We start from the raw sequence: 27,609 nt of genomic DNA on the forward strand, positions 1-27,609 counted from the left end.
TAATTTGATAATATATGGTATTTGGACACTTGAAGAAATATTTAGTATCATTTTAAACTTGAAGTACAAAGTTATTTTCAGTCAGTCCTAACCAAAATGGCTCTTATCTCAACATTTTCCTCGCAACATAATCACTAAAATATCGTCACTGTCGGGCAGAAACCTCGTATCTCCAAGTTTCAAATGTGTACGTCTTTTGGTAAAGCAAAGCCCTGCTTCATCATACAAGACCGTCACAAAAAACTAGTGAAAACAGCAGATCTACAAGCACACAACGCCTCGCGATGCGAGGTGTTGTGTGCTTGTAGATCTGCTCTTTTCACTAGTTTAGTACATTTTATAGATGATAAATACAAAACAACCGGTGTTGGACATACAAGGTTTCCACCCGACAACGACGATATGCTAATAAATATAAGGTGCTGTGAGTGAAAATTATAATGTAGGGTTGCCTCGGATTTAAAAAATATTTATGCGGTGCCCTGAGATAAAAAAAAGTTTGGGAACCCCTGCTTTAGGTGGTGGTAGATTCGGTGGTGTAATTCTTGCATCTGTGTGACGTAACCAACGATTAGAGGCATTTGTCATTTTGTCAGTGATTTATTGCGTTGTCATTTGAATTGGTTGATTTTGATATTCATGCTTCATTCCATTGCATTTCCTTTTCATATTTATCACATTGTAGAAGTAGAATAGTTCAGTAACCTTTTATCACACTGTTCCCGTTGCTTCCATTGGTCTATCACTTTGACAACCCTGACCTTCGGACAGTATGAGGTGTTTATTAATAACATAGAACGTATTGATACCACCATAACCTGTTGATATTACAGCATATTATACAGAATAATGAAGGGGCTGTGCTGATTGCACAATGCACATCCTCCTCGACCGCGATTCCTCAAAATGAATCACCGTCCATGTATCTACTCATGAACCCACGTTGTCAAATCATTCATCTATTCACAGAATTTCACACCAGTGGTGTCAGTTCAGAAAAAGCTAAGGTATGGCAACATGACTGGTGTCTTGCACGCGCGCGAAGGCGCGTGTGCAAGACACCAGTCATGTTGCCATACCTTAGCAACAGACATTTGTGTTTCTTGGGCTGGATATGGCAGCCTGGAACGGTTGTTCAAGTGCAGCTAAACTTGGCATGTTAGTAAACATGCCACAATTAACATTAATGAATTACACCTGTGCAGCTGACCTGCGGAACCTGGGAATATACCATTTGGTCAAGATGGGGAGAATACAAGTGTGGAGAATATAATTATAATACCTTGTTAAAGTGACCATTTTGTTAAATTTTGCATTTGTAGTTAGTCTACTGTAATTTAACAACATAACCAGCACAGACAAAGAGACATTCATGGATTTATATTTAAAAGTAGCTTTTATTTTCCTCCTGGACCCAGGGTATGGCAGCTGCATATCCCTGCCATACCCAATTGACGCCCCTGATTCACACAATTTTCTTTGCACGGTGGAAATTTAGATTTGTTTATTTTGGTTTTCATGTTTAAATGTTGAGTTTCATTGTCCTCTCTTCCGCACACAGCAGCTGCCAATGTGACCATCCTACCTTTCAACGACATCCACCCTGAGAGGCATGGAGGAGGAGTGGAAAGGACCTGACCATGGCAGCCATGCAAGATGTAAGAGCAAAAGGGGCTGAACCTCAATCAGAATGTTCTAATTCAGAAGCCCATTACAATGTTTTGACAATTTGCATATCATAACTACCAAAGCTACCATAACTTAGTCAGTTACTGTATAAAAGACACTTTTATGGTTTAACTTTACAAGTTACGGTTATAATGTGCTGTTCTGCTGAGCTTATAATGCATTATGACCAGCAATACATCATAAACCTTGTTATAAGTTGTGATAAAAACGTATAACGAGTGTTATAAAGCCCTATACTGTTATGCATTATTATGCATAAAAAATGTGATTGCATTATAGAACTGACCTTTAAGTAAAGTGTTATACTGTGGGGAAACATCTCCTAAACTACTACATTCTATGGGTCAGATAAATGGGATTTTATGTGTGTTAGAAAACAAAAATAACTGGTACAGCAGGTGTTCAGTCATAATTAGATGTGATTAATATCACTGGATAAAATGACCTGACGTCCACTGGAGAAAACACTCCAGTCCCAATTGGGCTACTGGAGCTATTGTCTCACTAGCTTAAAGGTGATACACCATGAAATTTCACTTTTCCTATTTTAAAACCTTTTTTTGGGGTCCCACTAGCACCTTCTATCCTCACAAAGTCCCATTTCTGACCGTTGTGTCTTTCTCTAGTTTTGAGAAGGCGAAGGTTAAAAGTATCCCACAGGTTCTGAAAACAGGCTATCCAGATTTGCTGCCGATTGTGACGTCATCATCGGCCGTTTTTTTTTTTTTTTCAAAAAAACATTTTTTTCAAAAAAAAAATTTTTTCAAAAAGATTTTTGGGGGGTGGTGCAGTTCAGGCCAAAGGTGGTACTGCAGCTGAAAATGCTCTGAGAGCCATTCAAAAATGAGAGGGCTCTCTATTCAGGAGTGGTAATTAAGCCTCAAACCTTTTGAAAAACGTTTTTGGGACATAAACAATATGACATAAATACTTTTTAAATGCATGGTGTATCACCTCTAATTTAGAACGGGTACACATCATTGTGTATCATTATTGAATGCTTTAACTATTGAAAAATAGCAGATATACAAGCTCACAGCGCGGCACCGAGTGCCGCGCTGTGAGCTTGTAGATCTGCTATTTTTGAAAAAGTCGTGAAAATCTGTGCAAATCTTTGAATATATGTATTTTCAAAGCAAACGTTTGTAACTCAAATTTTGCTTCTGGATGGTCCCTGGAACTGAATATTTTGAGATGCAGGTCCGTGGCCAAATAAATATCATGTTGGAGGTCCTTCACATGAAAAGGTTTGAGAACCACTGACATAGCAGTCTCTCAAGAACAGACCAACTGAGCTCCAGTTAAGTGTAAAGGACCTTTTCTTTGACGATGGCTGGCCAGATTGCTGACAGAAACATAGGTTTTTCAAAAAGATCTTAGAAGGATTCAAAAGACACTTATAGAATCGGGTCAAAATTCTAATTTTCAAGATTTTTCAAAAATAGCAGATCTACAAGCTCACAGCGCGCACTGTGAGCTTGTATATCTGCTATTTTTCAATAGTTAAAGCATAAAATAATGATACACAATAATGTGGACCCGTTCTAAATGGGTCAATGTTGTTATTTTTGTTTGTTTTTTCAGGTGATGGCTTTGTTGGAAGAGGTGCAGCTCTGCGTAGAGGTGGAGCTGTTGGAAGAGGTGCAGTTAGAGGAAGAGGTGCAGCTTTTGGAAGAGCTGCAGCTCTGGGTAGAGGTGGAGCTTTTGGAAGAGCTGCAGCTCTAGGTAGAGGTGGAGCTTTTGGAAGAGGTGCAGCTCTGGGTAGAGGTGGAGCTTTTGGAAGAGGTGCAGCTCTAGGTAGAGGTGGAGCTTTTGGAAGAGGTGCAGCTCTGGGTAGAGGTGGAGCTTTTGGAAGAGGTGCAGCTCTGGGTAGAGGTGGAGCTGTTGGAAGAGGTGCAGCTCTGGGTAGAGGTGGAGCTGTTGGAAGAGGTGCAGCTCTAGGAAGAGGTTCTGGAGGTCGCGGTGTAGCGGGAGGAGGAGATGTAGCCAGAGGTGGTGGTGCTGCTGCAGCAGCAGGAGGAGGAGGAGCTGCACTTGGAGGTAGAGGCAGAGGTGCAACGGGAGGTATAGCTGCAGCCGTAGTAAAAGGTGCAGTTGGAGGAAGAGCTGCGGCTCTGGGTAGAGGTGAAGCTGTAGGAAAAGGTACAGCTGGAGGTAGAGGTGCAGCCTCAGAAAGAGGAGGAAGAGGTGCAATACGAGGTAGAGGTGGAGCTTTTGGAAGAGGTGCATCTGCAGGAAGAGGTTCTGGAGGTCGCGGTGTAGCGGGAGGAGGAGATGTAGCCAGAGGTGGTGGTGCTGCAGCAAGAGGAGGAGGAGTTGCAGTTGGAGGTGGAGGTAGAGGTGCAACGGGAGGCAGAGGTATAGATGGCTGTAGTCGAGGTGTAGCGGGAGAAGCAGACGCGACCGGAAGCAGAGGTACAGCCAGAGGCAGAGGTGCAGCAGGACACGGAGGTGCGGCTGGAGGTAGAGTTTCAGTGGGACACGGAGGGGCAGCGAGGGGTGGAGATGCAGGAGGTGGAGATGCAGTGGGAAATAGAGGTGCAGCTGGAGTTGGAGATGCAGTGGGCTCAGAGGGTGGAGGAGAGAGAGGGAAGAAAGGGTCCGGGGGAAGAAGAGGAGGCGGTGGTGCGGAGAGAGCGGGAAGCAGCGGCGGAAATAGAAAAGATGGCGATGCACCTGGAAGACACAGCAGGGACGAGGGGCGTTCACCTTCTGCTAAGAGGAAGGATGGCAGTCATCGGAATGCCTTCAAAATACTGCATAAGCTATCTGGAAAGAATCCATCCGAGGTGGCCATCACACTGTCCTCTATCAGCACTCTGCAAGACCTGCTAAACGACAAAGAAATGAGACAGGACCTTGTCCAACTCCTCTGCTCGGTCCTGTGCAAGGCCTTCCAGGCACGGAGAGACAGGGGCACCCGGCGACACCTGGCTGGCATGGTGAAAGACTCGGAATTCCTCCGCTTCACACTGCCACATCATGTGGAGAAAATGGCTTCAGAGTCCTGCACTGTCCGCAGGAAACAGTACACAGACCATCTGGACAACATCCTGGCTGTTGTCTTTGAGGTAAATGACATTCTTACCAACAGCAGAGAAGCCATTTCCTAAAACTGAGATAGCTTTACCTCCATGCAAACCTCACTGTTAGGGCCTAACAGAAGTCAAACTCAAGGCTTGGGGGCCAAATCAGGAAAACATACTTTTTTGCTGTTTGCCTGTTGAAAAAATAAAAATAAACGTTTTCACTTGAAATTACTGACAGAGCAAGAAGATATTGCAAGTTATTTAGTTTTACTTTATTCATTTAATGATTAATGTATCTATATATATATATATGTGCAATATAATATAATATAATATAATATAATATAATATAATATAATATAATATAATATAATATAATATAGGCAGTTTAGGTCCAGTTAGTTTTACTTTATTCATTTAATGATTAATGTAGCTATATATATAATATAATATAATATAATATAATATAATATAATATAATATAATATAGGCAGTTTAGGTCCAGGTTCAAAATGTGCAATAATTTCAAAACGTTTTAACCCATTTAGGCCTAAGTCCGATTTGAATAAAGCCTTAAAGATCTAAGTCCGATTTGAAAATGACCCACTGTTTTTCTGGAATACTCAGCCTCTGTAGCAGTTAGAAACAAAATTCCAAAACTATTTGATAGCTTACCCCCCCGGCTCCACCGGGCGCGTCGAGCGTCGCGTCAACGTCAACTCTGGGAACGCTCCCGTTTTAATCAATGAAGGGTGCTCCACTGCCGACGTCAACGTCCGCGTTGGACGCTCAGATTCGCCCTGGTTCATTTTTTGACGCCGTCCGACGCCGGCACGACGCCGTCATTTTGGTGGAGCCCTAGCCTTACACCTTTGGCTTTCATCGAAAAAAATCTGAAAAACGTAAAATATTTTTTCAAAAATTACTGTACTACATACTGTACATAATGTAATACACAAAAGTGTGTTCCTGGCCTGGGGGGGTAATACACTTTAATGGTGCAGCCCTCGACATTTTTTCTATTTTGTCCCACTGTGTATTTGAGTTTGACATCCCTGTTTAGGCCTAATGTGCTAATGTTGGGAAACTACGGGTGAACTACGCTAACCTTTATTCCCATTCACTCATTTCCAGGTGCTCAAAACATTCCCTAACAGTTCTCTCCAGTCATTGTCCATGCTGGTCAGGGTCCTTCCAAGCTCCAGCCGTGACCTCAGGGTAGCTGGAATGAATGTCCTCCCAGAGACGGATGAGAAGTTGGTGGAGATCCAGGAGCTGGTCAGCCTCCAGAAGAAATCCAGGGAGAGCACCTCTAAACCCCGGTGGAGACCTAAAAACACTGGTGGAGAGAACCACGGTATGGTGAAGGACATTATTTATAATTATACTGTTATACTTCTTCACTGAAGGTAACATGGGACAGGAATTATGTATGGCAGTGGTTCTCAACCTGTGGGTCCCCAAATTATTTTGGGGGGGTCCCCAGATGATTAGCTTAATGTGAAACATTGTTTTCTCACTCAACAGTAAACAAACCAACATAAAGTTTAAGTGTATAGAGGGTATTTGCACATTTCTCAAGTGACAATTTAAGGACCTCTAATAAGACAAAAATGATAAATTAAACTTTGGACAAATAATATTATATTATTAGGCAGAAATTGTGAAAATAGCCGATCTACATGCTCACAACGCCTCGCAACGCGAGGCGTTGTGAGCATGTAGATCTGCTATTTTCACAATAGAACAGTGTTATACAAAATGTAATGCCTCAACTCAGGGTGGGGGGTCCCCAGTTAAAATATGATTATTTTGGGGGTTGCGGCCTGAAAAGGTTGAGAACCACTGATGTATGGGGCACGGACACTTTATGCCTGTGGGTTATGTTTTATACTGTATATAATTATTTTCCTCATTGTCATAGAAACAATGGCTTATGTATCGGCTCACTCTGACACAGACTGTATGTGTAACTTCATCGTCTGATCTGTGATCAGTTCCAAATTCTAATTGGGGCGTCTCCATTCATGAACTGATGTAACTCTGGCCACTATTCCCTTTTTACGTGCGGTTCAGTGTACCTGACGAAAGCATTTTTGTTTTACTGCTTTATCGATACATTGTTTTGGGAGCATTAAAGGTGGTATCTCTTTCTTTACAGTTTATCTATTTTGATCCAGTATCCGTCGAAATGTTTGGATGTTAGGAATATTTGTTCTCTTTCACTGTAATGTATTTTCTTTTTTTGGTGTGTGTGTGTGTGTGTATGTATGTCTTTTTAAAAGATATGGAAGCGCTGTTTAATGTCTGATTTGAAATTGTGTATTGTTATGCGGTGCTTGACAATAACAATATTTGAAACGAAAAAAAAAAAAAAAAAAAAAAAAAGTTTGGATGTGCCGCTAAACATTTCAATAGATCTCATAAAAAAATAAACTCTGGTGGTGTGTGATCATAAACTAAAACCATGTCCGCTTTTGCCATACCTCCTATTAGGGCATTCACGAATAGTGATTTTTAGTATTCGAATTATTCAACCTCAAAGTATTCGAATAGTCAGGACTGGCCAAACTGTCAAATATTAAGTAAGCAAGAGGCGAACATTGTGAAAATAGCCGATCTGCATGCTCACAACATGTAGATCTGCTATTTTCACAATATTTATCTGCGGAATCGAGTCACATTAAATGTAATACCTACAATTCCAAGTGCTTGTCAGGGTCCCCAGTTCAAATATGTTTATTTTGGGGGTCGAATAGTGACTTTGATATTCGAATATTCAAATATTTGGTGAATGCCCTAGCGTGCATCTCTTGAACATTTCAATAGTTCTCATAAAAAAACTGTGTGTAATCATAAACTAAAACTATGTCCGCTTTTGCCCTACCTCCTATCCTAGGTGTAGAAGAGCAGGAGGACTTCAGGAACCTGCCGATCTGCCCCACACCTGAGGAGATGCACGAGGACCAGAGGCCATTCCTTAGACCCAACCTCACCTCTGAGCCCTACGCCAGCAACCACCTCTACCTCGACACTCACTTCCGGCTGCTGAGAGAGGACTTCGTGCGACCGCTTCGCGAGGGCATCCAGCAACTACTCCAGAGACAAATGGCCAACGACAGCTCGCTGAGGAGGAAGCGCCTCGATGACATCACAGTGTATCGTGACACCCGTCTGGTGGAGCCAGTGTGTACGCATGTGGGCGTGGCCTACGTTGTTCAGTTTGACCCTCAGCCTTTTAAGGTTGGTAGCTGTGTCGACCTCTGTGTTTTTTTCCTATGCTTTCATATTGGATAGATAACAGCAATACTGTTGTCTTTATCAACCTCTGTATCATATTGGTCTGGAGCAGGGGAGGGCAACTTTGATGATGGAGAGGGCCACTATATTTTCACACTCACTCCAGAGGGCCACATTGCATATACAGTAAAAAATAGCCGATCTACATGATCAAAACGCGTCGCATTGAGCTTGTAGATATGCTATTTTTGCTATTTTTGAATTGGAATCGTTAAAAGTTTTTTTTTTGTTTTTTTTTTTAATTAAATATCAAATGCATTTATATGTTCTTATGTTAACTTAATGAACTTACATTTGAATACATTAGACATAAAAAGACTAGTCCTAGTCAGCTACTATATAGACTGAAGTAATTAAAGTGAGTTGTGTTTGAATGTTTGGAACAGCTGAAATCAATCAATATATAAGTATTCCAATATTGACCAGCGGGCCGCATTAAATGAAGGTGGGGGCCTCATGTGGCCCCCGCGCCGCCAGTTGCCCATGTATGGTCTGGACTCTGGAGTATCTTCAATAAATCCACTCAATTGTTGTTGTTTTCGGCAAATATACATTTTACATTTGTAATAAACCAAATAACTAATTCCATCTACCACACGCACGGACGCACACACACACACTTTCCCAACAGGGTGTACGGTGGGAGAACTCGAAGAGGCTGATCTATGGTTCGCTGGTCTGTCTGTCGTGTGATAACTTTGAGAGCTTCCTGTACGCCACGGTGTCAGATAGTGAGCCCAGGGGCCTGCGGAAAGGCAGGGTCCAGCTTATCTTCACTGAGGAGAGCAGAGACAAGTTGATGGCAATCCAGGTGAGACGGTCCGAAACTGTAAAGTGTGTTTAATGGCCATTAATAATGGTGGCATGCAGGGCCGGCGAAAGCCAACGTTGGAACTAAATATTTTGAGATGCGGGTCCGTGGCCAAATAAATATCAGTTTGGGGGTCCTTCACATGAAAAGGTTTGAGAACCACTGACATAGTAGTCTCTCAAGAACAGACTAACTGAGCTTCCAGTTAAGTGAAAAGGACCTTTTCTTTGACGATGGCTAGCCAGAATTGCTGACATAGAAACATAGGTTTTTCTAAAAACCTTAGAAGGATTCAAAAGACACTTATAGAATCGGGTCAAAATTCAAATTTTCACGATTTTTCAAAAATAGCTCTACAAGCTCGCGCCGCGCTCTGAGCTTGTATATCTTCTATTTTTCAATAGTTAAAGCATAGAATAATGATACACAATAATGTGTACCCGTTCTGAATGGCTTAAGTCATTTTGCTGGGGACCTCCTGGAACCCCCCCAAGGACCCCTGAGGGTCCCCAGACCCCAATTTGAGAAGCACTGAACTATAGAATAACAAAAATGACCTCATCCTACAGGCCGACCGCTTCCTGATGGTGGAGAGCACCGCCTTCTTTGAGGCCTACCGTCATGTGCTAGAAGGCTTGCAGGAGCAAGAGGAGGCCTGTCTGCCCTTCCAGAGGTACTGCATTCCAGCATGCGTTCCTGGCCTACAGGGCAGTTGATGGACAAATAGTGGCCATCAAAGCAGTTCATTGGGTCACATCTAATTGGGTTAATGTTAGGTTAACCGTTAACTGAGAATAAGAAATTAAACACAAAAAATTAATGGACAAGTACGGTGGCTCCATACTATTCTTTTTAGGGGTCATTGTCAAAACTCAATGGGTCAGTAACATTTGATAGCAAAAAGATTTACACCTATTTATAACACCTATTTATATGGGTAAATATATATACTCTGCACTGATAGAGGGCACTGCAGCTCCATTTTATTTTTCCAAATCCATGTATGCTCTGTACAGTCTATGTAGTTCTCAGGGAAAAGAGGCTAATTCACCAGTTATCGCTGTCATATTCGTTATCAAACTTGAACATTGCCAGTGGAATATTGTCGGCACACCCTGACACAGTCACATACCACACTATTTTGTTATAGAGCCTGCATGCAAATTAAAACACTGTGCTGGATAGTTATTCTTTGACTGCACCAGGTGAGCAATATCTAAATGTGAGGGCTGTACACTCCAAGAATGATAACTATAATGACTAGTCCTTACCCGTTCAAAGATATGAGCTCCGAAATGATGTGCAGTGTGTGGGTTATGGGATGTGCACTGTGCACACAGTATATGAGGGATGGAAAGTAACTTTAACTGGTGCTTGCATGATAATATGTTGGAGCATCAATGTAAGAAATACCCGTTTTGTTTAATGGCTACCGAGATACTGTGTACCGATCTGCATGATTTTGGACAACATCTGTAACAGGGCCAGACACCCCCCCCCCCCCCCGCCTACATACACACACACACACACACACACACACACACACACACACACACACACACACACACACACACACACACACACACACAGAGCTGGTTAAACATGTTGCCTCATGCTAGATGCAGATTAGATATGCCTCATGCTAGATGCAGAATAGATAGTAGATACACCATAAAAATGCTAATACACAGCATATGATTTGTGAAAGTGACAAACGGGCTTCACAGTTATGTCAGGTGTGTTCATATGCTAATGGTGATGCGATTTCAGATCAATTGCTCCAGCCACTGAGGAGAAACGCTGTGACAGACACTCACTCAGACAGACACTCAGACAGACATTCGGAAAATTATAGTATAGATAACTAACAATAATGATGCAGCCACACTAACGTTGTTTAAACATGTTGAACGTGGTACCCTAAATTGAGATACTTTCCATCATTCATCAAATCCCTTAAAATGATCCCAACAATGATATTGATGATCCACCACTGTCGTTGTCGTTATAGTTTTGGTGTGGCCTCTGGCATACACTTGAGTAAGAATATACCGGTATATATTTTTAACTAATCTATGATTATCATTCTTGTCTTGTTTCATGACAAATGAAATTATGGTGAATATAATCCCACCTCCGACGTTTCATAGGTACATCGTGGACTGCAACACTGATGTGCTCCCCCCAGCCTATCTGAAGAAGAGAGGAGATACATACAACATGTCATCCATTGTTCATCCTGAGCACCGGAGCAGCATTCAGCCGTTCCACTGTCTGAAGCCAGAGGCCTGGCCCAAAAAGGAGGTGCTTGGACTGGATGAGTCTCAGATGAGAGCCCTCCAGCTGGCCCTCACCAACGAACTGGCCATCATTCAGGGACCTCCTGGCACTGGTAAGGCAGGGTGTTCTCTTAAAAACCCATTTAGAACGGGTACACATTATTGTGTATCATTATTTTATGCTTTAACTATTTGCCGCGCTGCAAGCTTGTAGATCTGCTATTTTTGAAAAACCGTGAAAATTAGAATTTTGACCCGATTCTATAGGTGTCTTTTGAATCCTTCTAAGGTGTTTTGAAAAACCTATGTTTCTATGTCAGCAATCTGGCCAGCCATCGTCAAAGAAAAGGTCCTTTTCACTTAACTGGAGCTCAGTTAGTTTGTTCTTGAGAGACTACTATGTCAGTGGTTCTCAAACCTTTTCATGTGAAGGACCCCAGGAGGACCCCTCAGAAACAAAATTTGAGTTACAAAGGTTCGCTTTGAAAATACATATATTCAAAGATTTGCACACATTTTCACGACTTTTTCAAAAATAGCAGATCTACAAGCTCGCAGCGCTTGTATATCTGCTATTTTTCACTGGTTAAAGCATTCAATAATTCTAGGCCTAAATGTAACAGTTTATTTTTCTATCTCTCTTTTTTCTTTTTTTCCCTTTTTTCCCTTACTCGCATTGTGCAACCAAGTAGGGTTTAAGTCATTAAACACAATGTACGTACACGCTCAAACTTGCAACTTGTAAAGTTTTTGAAAATGTTAGTCAATGTTACTCAGGAGTGGTCAAGTCTGTCTGTCTGTAGTTTCTTATTACTAATGTATTTCACCTATGAAAAGTACCAACAAGAGCTTTTGTTAAATAACTACATTGGCTCCATTGGAACTGAAACTCCTTAAACTTCATTACCTGAAAAATTGCTTTGGATTTTGGACAGTTATGGCTGACAACAATGTATAATGTAAATCCAGATGGATGCTATAAAAACAAACTATGGACTGAATTGTTAGGCCTACGGCTGTCAATACAATAACATTGTTTGCAGATAATTGAAATTCACTAAAATGCTAGTAGTAGTACTTAAAATGAACCTCAAGTAGCAATTTATTTCAAAATATCTGTATCATTATAACTGTGTTTGATTGCATTTGTGTAGCAATTTAGCCCCTTTAGCCCCCTTCTCAGATTTTATTAACCCATTCAGGCCGGGAACACATTTTGCTGTTTGGGAGGGGCTTACAGTACATGTACAGAATGTAGCAACATATTTGTTTTTGTAGGCTATTTCTGATGTAACGTATGTATCAATTCTGTAGCTTTTACTTAAAATCCCTAACACCCTTTTGTCTCCAGGAAAGACCTATACAGGCCTGAAGATTGCTCAGGCTCTGTTGACCAATGAGGGACTTTGGAGCAGTGGTGCACCAATGCTGGTGGTGTGTTTCACTAACCACGCCCTGGATCAGTTCCTTGAGGGTATGTTTGTCAGTGTCACAGTCAGTGTCACAGTCAGTGAGGTCATGTCCTGAAATGCAACTCAATTAACAATTTTGCTGCCATTTTAAACATAGCTGTAGTAAGCAGCTGCCAAATTGTCCTTACCTTTTAACGTGGGCACGCGCACGCATCGTGCACAATCTGTGCACGACTCATCTAGTAGACGTGTAGACTCGGTGACAGCTTTCGAATAAAAAAAACCCCATTGAAATGGACATATGCGTTGCGAGGCTGTATCCCTGCTTATCCGCCACTGTTTACATTAAAAAACATTGGAAACATCCAGCTGTGCGCTATGGTAACACGTGGACACGTTCGCGCACGTAGCAGACGATATGTGCACAGATCATATGCCAGGCGGGTAGTGGAATTAAACAGCTAACAAATAAAAAAAACAGCGATGGGATGGAAGCTACGATTGGTCCATAGACAGGATACGGAAACCTATAGATCCGGTCTAAAACGGAAATAGGGCCGGATACAGTTAGGAGGCGGGCCTAAAGTCTCCGATACGGCCATAATCCGCGATCATACTTTTAATTGTTTCATAATGATTAAAGCTAATTAAATTTCCGGGATCGACGGGCATAGCAGCGCGGTACATTGGGAAATCTCCGGGATCGACGGGGATCGCAGAGTATGAGTTAAATTGTACTTTGACAGCACAGATGGAGTGCTGTTACGGAAGAAAATGTTCCCTTTTCTCTCTATTTTGATTCAATGTCCTGAGCTTTTGGGGCTGGGATGTTAGAAGGGTTAACCATGTACACATTAAAAAAACACTATTTGGTTTATGACAAATCAACTGAAAATGAAAAACACCTTAGGAACACTTCACCCGTGTTTTCAACCTTATCTTCAAATAATCTGTCTTCTCTAATCCACTTTATAAGATGGTACATATTTCTGTATTTGAACTACATGTACAAAAAAAAAAAGAAAACATTTTCCAAACTTTCTTTCAATTGTTGCCAAAATCAGGCCTTTACTATCGCCTCAAGGCCTGGAAAAACTCATCTATATTATTATTTCCTCCCGCTTGGACTATTGTAATTCACCACCTGTAATTGTCTAATTGACTGTAGAATCGATTTCTTTGGTCCCCAAGGAGATTACTTGTGACAAAGACCTTCTTATTATTCTCTAGGAAATACAGAGTCAGTCGATGCCTTTTAAAAGCTGCCAAAAATGCACTTGTTTCACCAGCACTTTAACTTGTGTTACTCTATTTCAATGTGATGTTTTTTATTTTTATTGTATTTATTGTACAGCACCGTTTATTGTACAAACCATTTGTTTTGAAAGGCGCTATATAAATAAAGTGTACCTATTACCTCCTCTATCTGTGACACAGGTATCCTTAAGTTTCTGCCAAAGGGCATCGTCAGAGTAGGAGGCCGGAGCAACAGTGAAGCACTGAAGAAATTCAATCTTCGGGAGCTGACCCATGACCTGCCGTGGTACCTCCGCTCTGCAAAAAGAGAGGTGAGTCGGTCTGGTATGAGAAAATTAAAACCTATTTGATTATGATTAACATAACTACACAACAATGTGTTTACCGTGGCATTTTGAGAGAATGGCCCAATTATTCACCACAGAAACATTGAGAGACAGGAGCTCCAACAGGTGGCATGGTGGTGTCCAAATTGGCACATTTCTTTCCAAAATATAAATTATCAAATATTTGGAAAATGTTTTTACGTAAGTATACAGTGCATGATTTGAACATGCTTGAACATTTGCCAATTAAGGCATAATATTTTACAATTGCTACAAACTGCTACAAACCCTGTGTGTAACCATGTCATTTTGGGCATAAACAAGAAGTTGAAGGGTAAATTTAAGTCTGATAAGGATGATGCATGTTCAAATCCTGTACATTACTGAAAAATACTTTCCAAGTTATTATTATTTTTTACATTAAGGAAAGAATTGTCATCGAGGTGCCCACTCTTCCTTGGTGCCCAGACTGCCCACTCTTCCTGTATCCAATGTTGCACTTGCTCCTAAATGTATTGTACTTGGATGTACAGTATTGCACTTGCCCATCAAGATTCAACAAACATGTTTGTATTTTCTGTGGCTGACTCAAGATATTCAAGATATTAAAAACCTTTGAAAAAATTAGCCAATCTACAAGCTCACAACGTGTCAAGATGCGACTCGTTGTGAGCTTGTTGATCGGCTATTGTTGAATAGCTGAAGTATAAAATACGGTTAAAGTGGCAAACATATTTTGATGCTATATTAACTAGGGAAAATAAATCGCGATTTACGATATTATCGCGATAATCAATATCCATTATCCTGGGGCGGAACATTTGCCAAAAAATAGCAGATCTACACAGCTTGTAGATCTGCTATTTGTTGGCAAAGAGTGAAAAAAAGACAAGTATCAAGTACTGGTACATATAGTATAAGTACCTTTTACCAATTATAGAGGGTTTAAGTGGTACCGGCAGCTCGGCAAATAAAAGGTGAATTGATCCCAGTGCATGACGGAGGACGATATCACGATATATTAAATCTCCACGATACGATTATCGTGAGTGTTTTTTATCACGATAAAAGACAATATCGCTTATCGTCCCATCCCTAATATTAACACATTTTGAGACACTTAGAGAAGCACTGCCTCAGTGCTCTGTGTGTGTCTTTGTATTGTCTCTCTCACTGCCTCAGTGCTCTGTGTGTGTCTCTGTATTGTCTCTCTCACTGCCTCAGTGCTCTGTGTGTGTCTCTGTATTGTCTCTCTCACTGCCTCAGTGCACTGTGTGTGTCTCTGTATTGTCTCTCTCACTGCCTCAGTGCACTGTGTGTGTCTCTGTATTGTCTCTCTCACTGCCTCAGTGCTCTGTGTGTGTCTCTGTATTGTCTCTCTCACTGCCTCAGTGCACTGTGTGTGTCTCTGTATTGTCTCTCTCACTGCCTCAGTGCACTGTGTGTGTCTCTGTATTGTCTCTCTCACTGCCTCAGTGCTCTGTGTGTCTCTGTATTGTCTCTCTCACTGCCTCAGTGCACTGTGTGTGTCTCTGTATTGTCTCTCTCACTGCCTCAGTGCACTGTGTGTGTCTTTGTATTGTCTCTCTCACTGCCTCAGTGCACTGTGTGTGTCTCTGTATTGTCTCTCTCACTGCCTCAGTGCACTGTGTGTGTCTCTGTATTGTCTCTCTCACTGCCTCAGTGCTCTGTGTGTGTCTCTGTATTGTCTCTCTCACTGCCTCAGTGCACTGTGTGTGTCTCTGTATTGTCTCTCTCACTGCCTCAGTGCACTGTGTGTGTCTCTGTATTGTCTCTCTCACTGCCTCAGTGCACTGTGTGTGTCTTTGTATTGTCTCTCTCACTGCCTCAGTGCACTGTGTGTGTCTCTGTATTGTCTCTCTCAGATCTACAGGGACCTGGATGAGGTGAAGAGGGAGATAAAGCCTCTGGTGGTGAAGCTGGGGTGCAGCCTGAAAGGAATCCTCCAAGAGTCTTTCCTAGAGACCTTCATGTTAAAGGAACATCGGATCAGCCTGCACCGCCCACTTGTACCTGTGAGTAATGCTGGCAGAACATAACGGGTTATTATGGGATATCAACCCATTTAGGCCTAGAATTATTGAATGCTTTAACTATTGAAAAATAGCAGATATACAAGCTCACAGCGCGGCACCGAGTGCCGCGCTGCGAGCTTGTAGATCTGCTATTTTTGAAAAAGTCGTGAAAATGTGTGCAAATCTATGAATATATATGTATTTTTAAAGCGAACGTTTGTAACTCAAATGTTGCTTCTGGGGGGTCCCTGGAACGAAATATTTTGAGATGGGGGTCTGTGGCCAAGTACATATCATTTTGGGGGTCCTTCACATGAAAAGGTTTGAGCACCAGTGACATAGAAACATTGGTTTTTCAAAAAACAATAGTTAAAGCAGAAAATGTGGGTGAATCCTTGTACCCAGGGCCCCGAATTTGGTGAGACACCCCTGAACACGTCTTTGCCCGATGGCCTTGAAGGCGATGTAAACTTGCCATTAAAGGGGAATTTCACTCCCGAACGAGTCACGCGATACAAAACGGGATTTCCCAGTGTTTCTCTAGCTGGGCTGAGAGTTCAGAGTTGAGCTTTTTGTAAACAAACATGGCGGCGACCAGGAGCTGGTGTAGCTCGGATATGCTAACAACAGTATGAGGGACTGAGACCGAGCGAGAAAAGTGAGTTTTGAGCGAGAATAATAACCGGATTATAAAGTGACCCGAGAGGTGACGTTTGGAGCCGTGGGGTGCAGGGGAGGAAAATGGAACAAAATGCTGCTATGGGTCAAACGACACCTGGATCAACCCAGAAGCTTCCTGAATCATCATTTGAAAGGTAGGAAAGTCGTTTTTGACCGAAATTCCCCTTTAAGTGTTTGTGTAATGTCCCTCCTTCTTAGGATCAGGGTGGGTTTGAGGCCGGTGGTGAGAAGATCATAATGGAGTGGTTGGGCATCGATTCCACTGTCTTCCAGCGGAGGGCGACAGAGGAGGCCATTGGAAATGGAGGTGAGGTTTTAAAGTGGAGCCTAGTCCACAATATCGTCGTTGTCGGGTGGAAACCTTGTATGTCGTTTTTTATTTATCATTTTAAAAATGATTTAAAATAGTGAAAATAGCCGATCTACAAGCACACAACGCCTCGCACCGCGAGGTGTAGATCTGCTATTTTCACTAGTCTTGTGCGACAGTCTTGTATGATGAAGCTACTTTACGAGAAAACATACAAATTTGAAACTTGGAGATACAAGGTTTCTGCCTGACAGTGACGATATGTTGTATGGTAAACTAAACTCCTGGGATAAGAACAGTCAACGTTTCCCTTTAAGCTACTGGCAAGCTATTTGAAATACACTGTAAAGGCATATCCCTGCACACAAGCTAGAAAACAGATTTGAATTTGAAGTGTAATCTTTAGTTTAAGTTATGTCATTATTATTTTCTGCTGCAGAGGGAGCTACAGCGGAGGATGAGGAGATGCTTGGAATCATGGAGCAGGCCGGTTGGATCCAGGCTGAACGGATCCTTGAAGACTTCCATCCCAGATTCAACCGGGACGAGGAGATGGACACAGGCGTGGCAGGACTCGAGGAGCAAATGCTGGCTTTGAACATTGACGATACTGAACGACAGGCAGACCCAAGCGATGAGGGCTGGGAGGTGAGAGAAAACAAGCTGTGCCTACATATGCCCTACATAAATAGCTCATTTGACCAATAACAGCTTTATTTTTTTAGATTATGCATAGTGATTCAAATGTTTAAAGTACACACTGAGGTGTACGTGGTCAATCAGGTAAGATTATGGCTTTAGCATGGTGTAAAATAAGACATTTCAATGAAAGTGCAGAATAAATATTCAATATTCAAACGATTCAGAAAAACATTATTGTCCAACACCTAGGTTTGGGGCACCCAACACAACAACATGATCATTAATGATTATGTGGGTTCAAACCTTGCCATGCACCTGTTTGTTTGTTTCCACAGATGCAACGACAGCAGAGGAGAAAGATCAGGGACAGAATCAGGAAGGAGCTGGACCTGAGCTCGGACATGACTGAAGCGGAGGAGAAAGAAGTTCTGGATGTTTGGCTTCTCAGTCTGCCAGACAGATGGAGACTCTATCGGTACGGCTGCCTTTTTAACCTTAACCCTAACCTTCATCGTTCTCGAGTAGGCGTGCACCCGTACGGTATGCCCGCTGGTACTGCACTGGATACTCTAAAAACATATACTTTCTCAACCTAGCGTAAAAATTACACAACAATACATGCCATCAACAAATACAATTTTTTTCAGGCTATTAGTCCTTGTCCAATTCTCCATCTTTGAGGTGCTTTATGCCAGGGGTCTTCAACGTTTTCAGGCCAAGGACCCCTTAGTTGAGAGAGAGATGAAGCAGGGACCCCCACAACCTTTTTCATATAGATTCCATATAGTTTCATGGTTTGACAGCACAATCATCAGTATATGTCAATTTGTGTTTTCAGATACGTATTTAACTTCTTGAACCGTCAATACTTAACACCTTCTAAGCCTGGCCGTACTCCCTCGGACTTCCTACTGGGTCCCATCAGCCACACGTCTATTACCGGACTTTTGATATAAATTATAATAAAAAAAAAAAAAATCATCGGAAATTCTTCTCTGTGTCTTTTTGGAGCGATCTGAAAGGGTTAATATGCTCTGACAGTCATTTTCTGGTGCTGGGTGTGATACTCCTAATATCCAGCAGGCCACGCCGTTGACTCACATTCTGGATGGATGGCTGGCCAGGAGGAGCCTCATCCTCTCCCCAGTGTTGAAACTCAGCAAGAAGCTCAAACAAGATGGCTGGTCTTTGTCTCTGTTCGTGGATCGCGGTTTCAATCACGTTCGGGCGCCGCTTCTCTATCGCTCCTTTCCCTGCTTCGCCGCACGTAAACGAATGGAATTGATCTCCCCTCCGCCTCGCCAAAGTAAGATCGCCGACCTCTGCAGGATGAATATGTACGCTGTGTCGAGCACTCCAGTACGTGTTGTTATCATGTGGGCTTTGTTTTTTTAAAACATGTTTGTAAATAAATGGCTTATTTCTTCGGCGCTACCTCTGTTCAGAGGGTTCTGCCGCGGCTTGCAACGTGTTAACTTGACATGGTACTTAGTCTGCTCTTTTTCCCCCTCTACACCAAACATCTTTGGTCTACAAACTCACAACGCCTCGCGCTGCGAGGCGTTGTGAGCTTGTAGATCGGCTATTTTTGACTAAAATGATCAGAATATGGACTGACGCTAGGATTCAAGTGGTTAATAGAAAAAAGCAGGAAAAAGTTTCTATCACACAAAGATTTGGAGGACCCCCTGTAGTAACTCTGAGGACCCCCTAGGGGTCCCGGACCCCCTGTTGAAGACCCCTGCTTTATGCTGTCATATTATGGTTTGACTAACAATCATCTATCTACTGTCTGTGTCCTGCCACCTTCTGCTGGTTTGATTATAGGTTAGGTTTGTTGTCTTCTTGACCACAATGTACTCTAGCATGTTATTAGACAGATGCTAGGCTCATTGTTTACCTGGTATCCTATTATTTCAATGTACAGGTTATTATTTTTGTTGGCTGACATGCTAGGTTATTGGATTGCCTGTGATCCTAGTTTACTGAGGCACTACACTCTCTCTGCATTTGATGTGTGTGACCTTGCTCTGGATGAGAGTTTCCGCTAAATGCCTAAATTGTAAATTGTCTGTAGGTTGTGGGTTGCGCGCTACAGGATGGCACTGCGTAGCGAAGCCTTGCGGCCTGCAGAGGCCTATCAGCACGTGGTGGATCGACTAGCTGACGTACAACGCAGTGACCGTCTGTGTGTCTTGAGGAAGGCCAAGGTACAGTAATACCAGTAGAAATATATCGTCGTTGTCGGGTGGAAACCTTGTATGTCCAAAACCGTTCTTTTAGCATTTATCATTTTAAAACATTACTTAAACTAGTGAAAACAGCCGATCTACAAGCACACAGCGCCTCGCGGTGCGAGGCGTTGTGTGCTTGTAGATCAGCTGTTTTCACTACTTCTGTGCAACGGCCTTGTATGATGAAGCAGGGCTTCGTCATACAAATCTGAAACTTGGAGATACGAGGTCTCTGCCCGACAGTGACGATATGCAATGTACTACAGTATGTACTATATGTAATATTGTTTATTTTAGGTTCAGAGTTAAAATGGAAAATCTGCCCCTCAGGTCATTGGCATGACAACGACCGGAGCAGCCAAGTCCCGTGAGTTGATCCAGGAATTGCAGCCGCGGCTGGTGATTGTAGAAGAGGCGGCGCAGGTATTGGAGGCCCACATTATTACTGCGCTGGCGGAAGCCTGTGAGCACCTCATCCTCATCGGAGACCACCAGCAGGTCAGGAAGCACCACTCACTGTCTGTCTGTGAATCCCACATGGCAATGTCACACACAGTACTTACTAGGGCATTCACGAATAGTGATTTTTAGTATTCGAATTATTCGACCTCAAAGTATTCGAATAGTCGAATATTCGACAGGACTGTCCAAACTGTCAAATATTAAGAAAGCAAGAGGCGAACATTGTGAAAATAGCAGATCTACATGCTCACGCGAGGCGTTGCGAGCATGTATATCTGCTATTTTCACTATAATTTTATCTGTGGAGCCGAGTCACATTAAATGTAATACCTACAATTCCAAGTGCTTGTCAGGGTGGGGGTCCCCAGTTCAAATATGTTTATTTTGGGTGTCACAGCCTAAAAAGGTTTGAGAACTGGTATAGAGCATTAACAAATTCATCTACCAGGGGCATTGATTTTTTTTTTAAATAAGCGAATATTCGACTTCGGTGAACAACGTTGAATAGTGACTTTGATATTGGAATATTCTAATATTTGGTGAATGCCCTAGTACTTACCAATAACCATGGTATATTGTCCTTATATCAAAGCTTAGGGGCATTGTGGAAATTATAGATAATGAAAAACTATTTCATTGCAAGAATACAAATGAAGAAGTAATCCCGACTTCTATGCCAACATTTACATTTAGATATTTTCTTTAAATTTGTCAGTATCATTCTGCTCTCAACATGAGTGTTGTGAGTGTGGCTTGGTTGAATGTCTTATCACCTGTTGAGTATGCATGTAGACAGCCATCCATCTAAATAGTTGTTTGAGCGTTGTGTGTATTAGCCAATTGTATTTGTATGGATATCCGTGCTCATATACATAAAGTAACTGATGTCATGGACAAAACGTAGATATGCACACGTGTCGTGTTTGCACCGCTCACTTCGCACAGTTAAGTTTACGCATGAATAGCATAAGATTTAAACGTATTGTTTAATATGTTTAAATCTTATTTTGGGCACAAGAGGGCTTGCCCGCTGGAGTTTGTTTCATTTCAAATGGTTTTAACTGCCATGGCATGCCCCTCCCCCTGCATAATTAAGCACATAAATATAGAATGAGGGGCATGGCTGCAGTGAGGCATCAGATTATGTAAGATTCCTCGACCAGCTGTCCGTCAGTCTGCCCGTCAGTCCGTCAGTCTGTCTGTCACACGTCACACTTTTGCCCTGCTCATATCTCCGCAACCGTTGCCCCGATCCATGCCAAATTTTGCATACACACTTCTTGTCTGCCAAACCACAACCTCCACCCATAAATTCTCACATGACCCTCTTCTAGCGCCACCATGAGGCCAATTCTTGCAAAACACATTTATGGACACTGCTCCTACAGATTTTGCCCTAAAATCATGCAAATCGGTACACAGTATGTCTACACTCATGTCATCAACATGGATCTGTCCCATATAGCGCCACCATCAGGCCGATTTTTTCAAACACATTTTTGGACACTGCTCCTACAGATTTTGCCCTAAAATCACGCTGCGACCTGACGGTCGCTTATCTCCCGATTAGGGAGTCTTACTGGTGTAAGATCCTTTTTTTAGACCTACATAGCCATTGCTGTAGTTTTTAATATAATAGAAATGGCAGCGGTTGCTGTGTGCATGTAACTTAACAGTGATCTCTATGATGTCTTCTCAGTTGCGGCCCAGTGCTACAGTATATGATCTGGCAAGGAAATACGACCTGGAGGTGTCCATGTTCGAGAGGCTGATCAAAATGAACTTACCCTTTGTTAGACTCAACAGCCAGGTTTGTGCTTCTTTTCACACATCAGCAACACTGTCAGCTGTCAAGCTGTCATGTTAATTTACGCATGAATACCATAACAATCAATGAATTTAATATAGGGAATCTTTCTATCATGCATTTGAAGGCATAAGTGTAACTGCACTTATGCCTTCACTGCATGTTTTACTTTAGAGCAGTGGTTCTCAACCTTTCCAGGCCGCGACCTCCAAAATAATTATATTTTTTACCCAGGGACCCCCCCACCCTGACAAGCACTAAGAGTTGAGGCATTACATTTTGTACACGGTTCTATTGTGAAAATAGAAGATCTACATGCTCACAACGCCTCGCAAATTGCGAGGCGTTGTGAGCATGTAGATCTGCTATTTTCCCAATTTGTGCCCCTAATATGAGACAATTTGGCTAATGTTTAATTTGTCATTTTAGAGGCATTAAAAAGTCCTTAAATTGTCACTTTAGAAATATGCATATACCCTCTATACACTTAAACTTTATGTTTGTTTGTTTACTGTTGAGTGAGAAAACAATGTTGCACATTACGGTAATCATCTGGGGACCCCCCAAAATAATTTGGAGACCCCCCTGGGGGTCCCGACCCACAAGTTGAGAACCACTGCTTTAGAGTTGTGCCGTGTTTGTGCAATGTGTGTGTGTACAGTACAGTACAGTACAGTATGTGTTCATGTTGGTCTACAGCATCGCATGAAGCCAAACATTGCCTCTCTTCTGACCCCACACATCTATGCTGAGCTGGAGAACCACCCCTCTGTCATGGCCCACGAAGACATCATGGTGTGTTTCATTTTCATCTCCACTACTGTCCATGTGTGGTCTAGCCCAGGGGTTTTCAAAGTGGGTGACGGGGCACCCTGGGGTGCCGTGGCGGCAGTCCAGGGGTGCCGCGAGATAATTTAATATTTTTAATTTATTTGGACACTTGAAAAAATATTTAGTATCATTTTAAACTTGAAGTACAAAGTTATTTTCAGTCAGTTCTAACCAAAATGGCTATTATCTCAACGTTTTCCTCGCAACATAATCGCTGAAATATCATCACTGTCGGGCAGAAACCTTGTATCTCCAAGTTTCAAATGTGTATGTCTTTTGGTAAAGCAAAGCCCTGCTTCAGCATACAAGACTGTCGCACAAAACTAGTGAAAACAGCCGATCTACAAGCGATGCGAGGCGTTGTGTGCTTGTAGATCTGCTGTTTTCACTAGTTTATTACATTTTATAGATGATAAATACAAAACGAACGGTTTTGGACATACAAGGTTTCCACCAGACAACGACGATATGCTATAAATATAAGGTGCTGGGAGTGAAAATTATAATGTAGGGGTGCCTCGGATTAAAACATGTTAATGGGGTGCCCTGAGACAAAAAAGTTTGGGAACCCCTGGTCTAGCCCTATGGAATGTATGGAATGCATGTGCTAAAAGAAAACACAAAATTACAAAACAACATAGTATTACAGTATATATATATAAATCAAATTTGATGCCCATATTAACTGTAGGAATTTTGTTGTTTAGTTAGGCTTGGTTAATAGATGGAGATTATAATGTATTATTAAAGCGATCCCTGGCTAATACGACAAATATGCCTTAACCCATTCAGGCCGGGAACACATTTTGCTGTTTGGGAGGGGCTTACAGTACATGTACAGTATGTAGCAACATATTTGTTTTGTAGGCTCATTTCTGATTTAGCCCTATAGGTTAGGCCTAAATGGGTTAATACATTATAATTGTCATCTATAACTACAATGTAAAATTAAAAACACCTTAAATATTTTATTTCTTCTAGAAATAGCTAATTTTTAGGGGAAATGCCTGTCGCAAGTTGATGATGTCATAAAACCATGTGTGGTCTATCCCTATGGAATTTATGGCATGCATGTGAAATAAAAACAAATTTCATACTTCCTATGGTTAATATGAGCATCAAATCATTATTTCAAATGTGTGTTTTTTGCACATGCATGCCATAAATTCCATAGGGATAGACCACACATGGTTTCATGACATCATGAACTTGCGACAGGCATTTCTCCTATTGAGTGAAAGATTATCTATTTCTAGAAGAAATTAAATATTAAAGGTGTTTTTAATTTTACATAGTTATAGAGGACAATTATAATGTATTAAGGCATATTTGTCGTATTAGCCAGGGATCCTTTCAAAATCATGTCTTTCTAATTGAAATATTATCTCATAACTATTATCATCTTTGAAATATGACAAATTAACCTTTCCCCCATTTAAATTATATTCTGTTTATCAGATCATTCTATACCATGAATATGACAAATACATATCTTACAAATGATATTTATCATACAAATTATTGCCTTGCAGGGCCTTAAAACCAATCTATTCTTTTTGGAGCACAATCACCACGAAGAACACATGAGAGATGGAAAGAGTCACCAGAACCAGCATGAGGCCACGTTTGTAGTTGCCCTGTGCCGCTACCTTCTCTTACAGGACTACGAACCAGAGCAGATTACCATCCTGACCACCTACACCGCCCAGCTTCTCTGCCTGGGAAGACTCATGAAAACCGAAAAGTCCTTTGCCGGGGTCAAAGTGCACACGGTGGACAAGTACCAAGGGGAAGAGAATGATATCATCCTGTTATCTCTGGTCCGCAGCAATGCAGAGGGTAAGGTCGGCTTCTTGAGGATCTCCAACCGCGTTTGTGTGGCCTTGTCACGTGCCAAGAAAGCTCTCTACTGCATCTGCAACAGCGAAATGTTGGGCAGAGTCGAGCTGTGGGCAGGCATCTTCGGTACCTTGCGGGAGAAGGGCGAGATCGGGACAGCTCTCACCCTCCGCTGTCACAACCACCCAGACCGTGAGGTCGAGGCCTCCTGTGCTGAAGATTTTGAACAAGCTCCCGATGGAGGCTGCACACAACGTTGTGAGTTCAGTTTGGAATGTGGCCACCCTTGCGCATTGTACTGCCATCCTCGTGACCCTGAGCATAAGAAGTACCAGTGCCCTGAGGAATGTGCAAGATTTCTCTGTGATTTGAAGCACGGGTGCCCACTCCGGTGCCATGAACCATGCCCTGAGTGCATGGTAATGGTTGAGAAGACCATACCAGAGTGCCAGCACAAACAGATGGTTCCTTGCCACCAGGACCCAAAGACGTTTGCCTGTTGGGAGCCCTGTCAGAAGATGCTCCAATGTGGGCACAATCAGATGGTCCCTTGCCACCAGGACCCAGAGACGCTTGCATGTCAGGAGCCGTGCCAGAAGATGCTCAAATGTGGCCATGCTTGCACCGGTACTTGCTACAGTTGCCACCAGGGACGCTACCACTTCGCTTGTGCCCAACGGTGCGAACGTCTTCTGATCTGCTCCCACAAGTGCCAGGAGATATGCGCTCCTGATTGCTCTGCCTGTCGCGGGCCTTGCGAGAACCGCTGCGTCCACGGTAATTGCACGCACCCGTGTGGACATCCGTGCACACCTTGCACAGAGCCCTGTGCTTGGCAGTGCCCTCACCAGAGGTGCAGTAAGCGTTGTCATGAGCCATGCGACCGCCCACCTTGCGTCCAGCCCTGTGACAAGATCCTGGACTGTGGCCATCCCTGCATAGGCCTCTGTGGAGAGAAATGTCCCAAGAGATGCCGCATCTGTGATGCAAATGTCTTTGGCACCGAGGACACCGACAGGACCGCTTTGTACGTCCAACTTGAAGACTGTGGACACATCGTTGAATCAACAGCTATCGACTCATACATGGGGATGGGTGACATACAGCAGTCTAATGAAGGGGAGCAGGTGGCCATAAGACTGAAAGACTGCCCTGAGTGTCAAACTCCCATCCGAAACAACCTCCGCTATGGAACCCAAATCAAGAGCATTCTGACCGAGATTGAGAAAGTCAAGGTGAAGCTCAGCGTGGGGCAAACAGATATCGCAAAGAAGAAGAAGACTCTGACGAAGCGATGGAACATGAGCGGGCTTCAGATCGCTGGCTACATGAACATCACAGCTGAACTGAACCCTCGTCATCTCACCATGAAGGACCTGTGTATCCTTGAAAACAAGATGGCCTTCCTCGAGAAAGTTGAAAAGCTCAAAACGATCCAAAAGAAGCACATGTCTGGTGAACAAGGACTCTTTGAGGGGGAAATCAAGAGATTTGTGATGTGGCTACTCGACCTGAAGCAGAAATTCACTGGCCAGCAGGTCTCGGATCTACAGTGTGAGCTGAAGAGGCTGTTCCTCTTTGCTGACCACGACATCCGTTGCAACCTGTTAGTCAAAGAAGGTGCAACGCCTGGTCCTTTTACTGAGCAAGACCAAGTGAAACAGGCATTGAAATGTCTGGAGGATATGATTCACGAGAGGAAGGCGATTGTCCCAGCCATACAGATGACACCTGGCCATTGGTATAGATGCCCTAAAGGCCATGTATATGTTATGAGTGAAGGTGAGGGGGCAACAGAGAGTGAGCGCTGCCCCGACTGTGAGCTGACTGTGACTGAAGCCAGCCCGTAATACTTTGAACCAATTCAAGCAGTTTGACATTCCAATCCATCGCTGAAGTTTTATATTTTTGGGGGACTTTGATTTAGTTTTTCTTTCCTTATACCTGACCTTTGATCTTGATGTTCTGTACTCGATAGCCTGTTATTACAGTAATATATTGTTGTCTACGTATTTTTGGCTGTTTTGTTTGTATTGATCGATATCCTGTTCTGTCATTTCATGCTGAGTGTTGCATACTGTTCTCCTTGACATTCACAGAAATAAAAAATTCTATGGCTGTATTATTTTTTATGTTCTGTTTTTCCACAAACACCATTGCTTATTGAAATCTGTCTTGATTAAGCAACAAACACTATTCATGTGCAATATATCAAGCTATAGTCAGAAGATGTGAACTTGGATGATATAAATTTAAATATCAGAATTTCAGGCTTATGAAAATTATAACCTTGTTATTGACCAGCTGAACTGAAAAAATCTATCATGCACACAATCATAATTATGAAATGTATGTACTAGGACAAATGGGCCAATAGTGTATTAGCATTCAGATAATGAAAAATATGATGGGCTTTAATTGAACAATAATTACTGTATATATGGAATTAAGGATTTGGACAGTAGAGTCAGAGTTCAATGGCCAATGCAATGGAGGAGGTTAACCACTTACGGTACGCCCTATTCAACATTGTCAAAAATAGCAAATCTACAAGCTCACAACATGTCACATCTTGACAGTTTTTGAATTCACATGCCTGAAAAAGTGACACCAGTTTTAAAGCTGTTAACATTGGATATGGGAATGCATAATAGCACACACACT

At 42.4% G+C, this 27,609-nt stretch overlaps 1 protein-coding gene across 1 annotated transcript; it reads left to right on the plus strand.

The window, feature by feature from the left end:
- Positions 1–4,682: 4,682 nt before the first annotated feature.
- Positions 4,683–26,795, plus strand: LOC308291786 (NFX1-type zinc finger-containing protein 1-like; the record flags this gene model as incomplete). Its single annotated transcript, XM_080733919.1, has 17 exons — positions 4,683–4,760; positions 5,853–6,075; positions 7,618–7,961; positions 8,650–8,829; positions 9,399–9,502; positions 10,980–11,221; positions 12,460–12,582; positions 13,958–14,088; positions 15,990–16,139; positions 17,019–17,127; positions 17,570–17,778; positions 18,108–18,247; positions 19,850–19,982; positions 20,337–20,504; positions 22,168–22,278; positions 22,975–23,070; positions 24,639–26,795. The coding sequence occupies 17 exons, from the start codon at positions 4,683–4,685 to the stop codon at positions 26,793–26,795; spliced, it is 4,698 nt and encodes a 1,565-aa protein (XP_080590045.1).
- Positions 26,796–27,609: the final 814 nt, after the last annotated feature.

Source organism: Nannobrachium achirus (assembly GCF_963921795.1).
Source record: "Nannobrachium achirus genome assembly, chromosome: 9".
Taxonomy (NCBI): Eukaryota; Metazoa; Chordata; class Actinopteri; order Myctophiformes; family Myctophidae; genus Nannobrachium; species Nannobrachium achirus.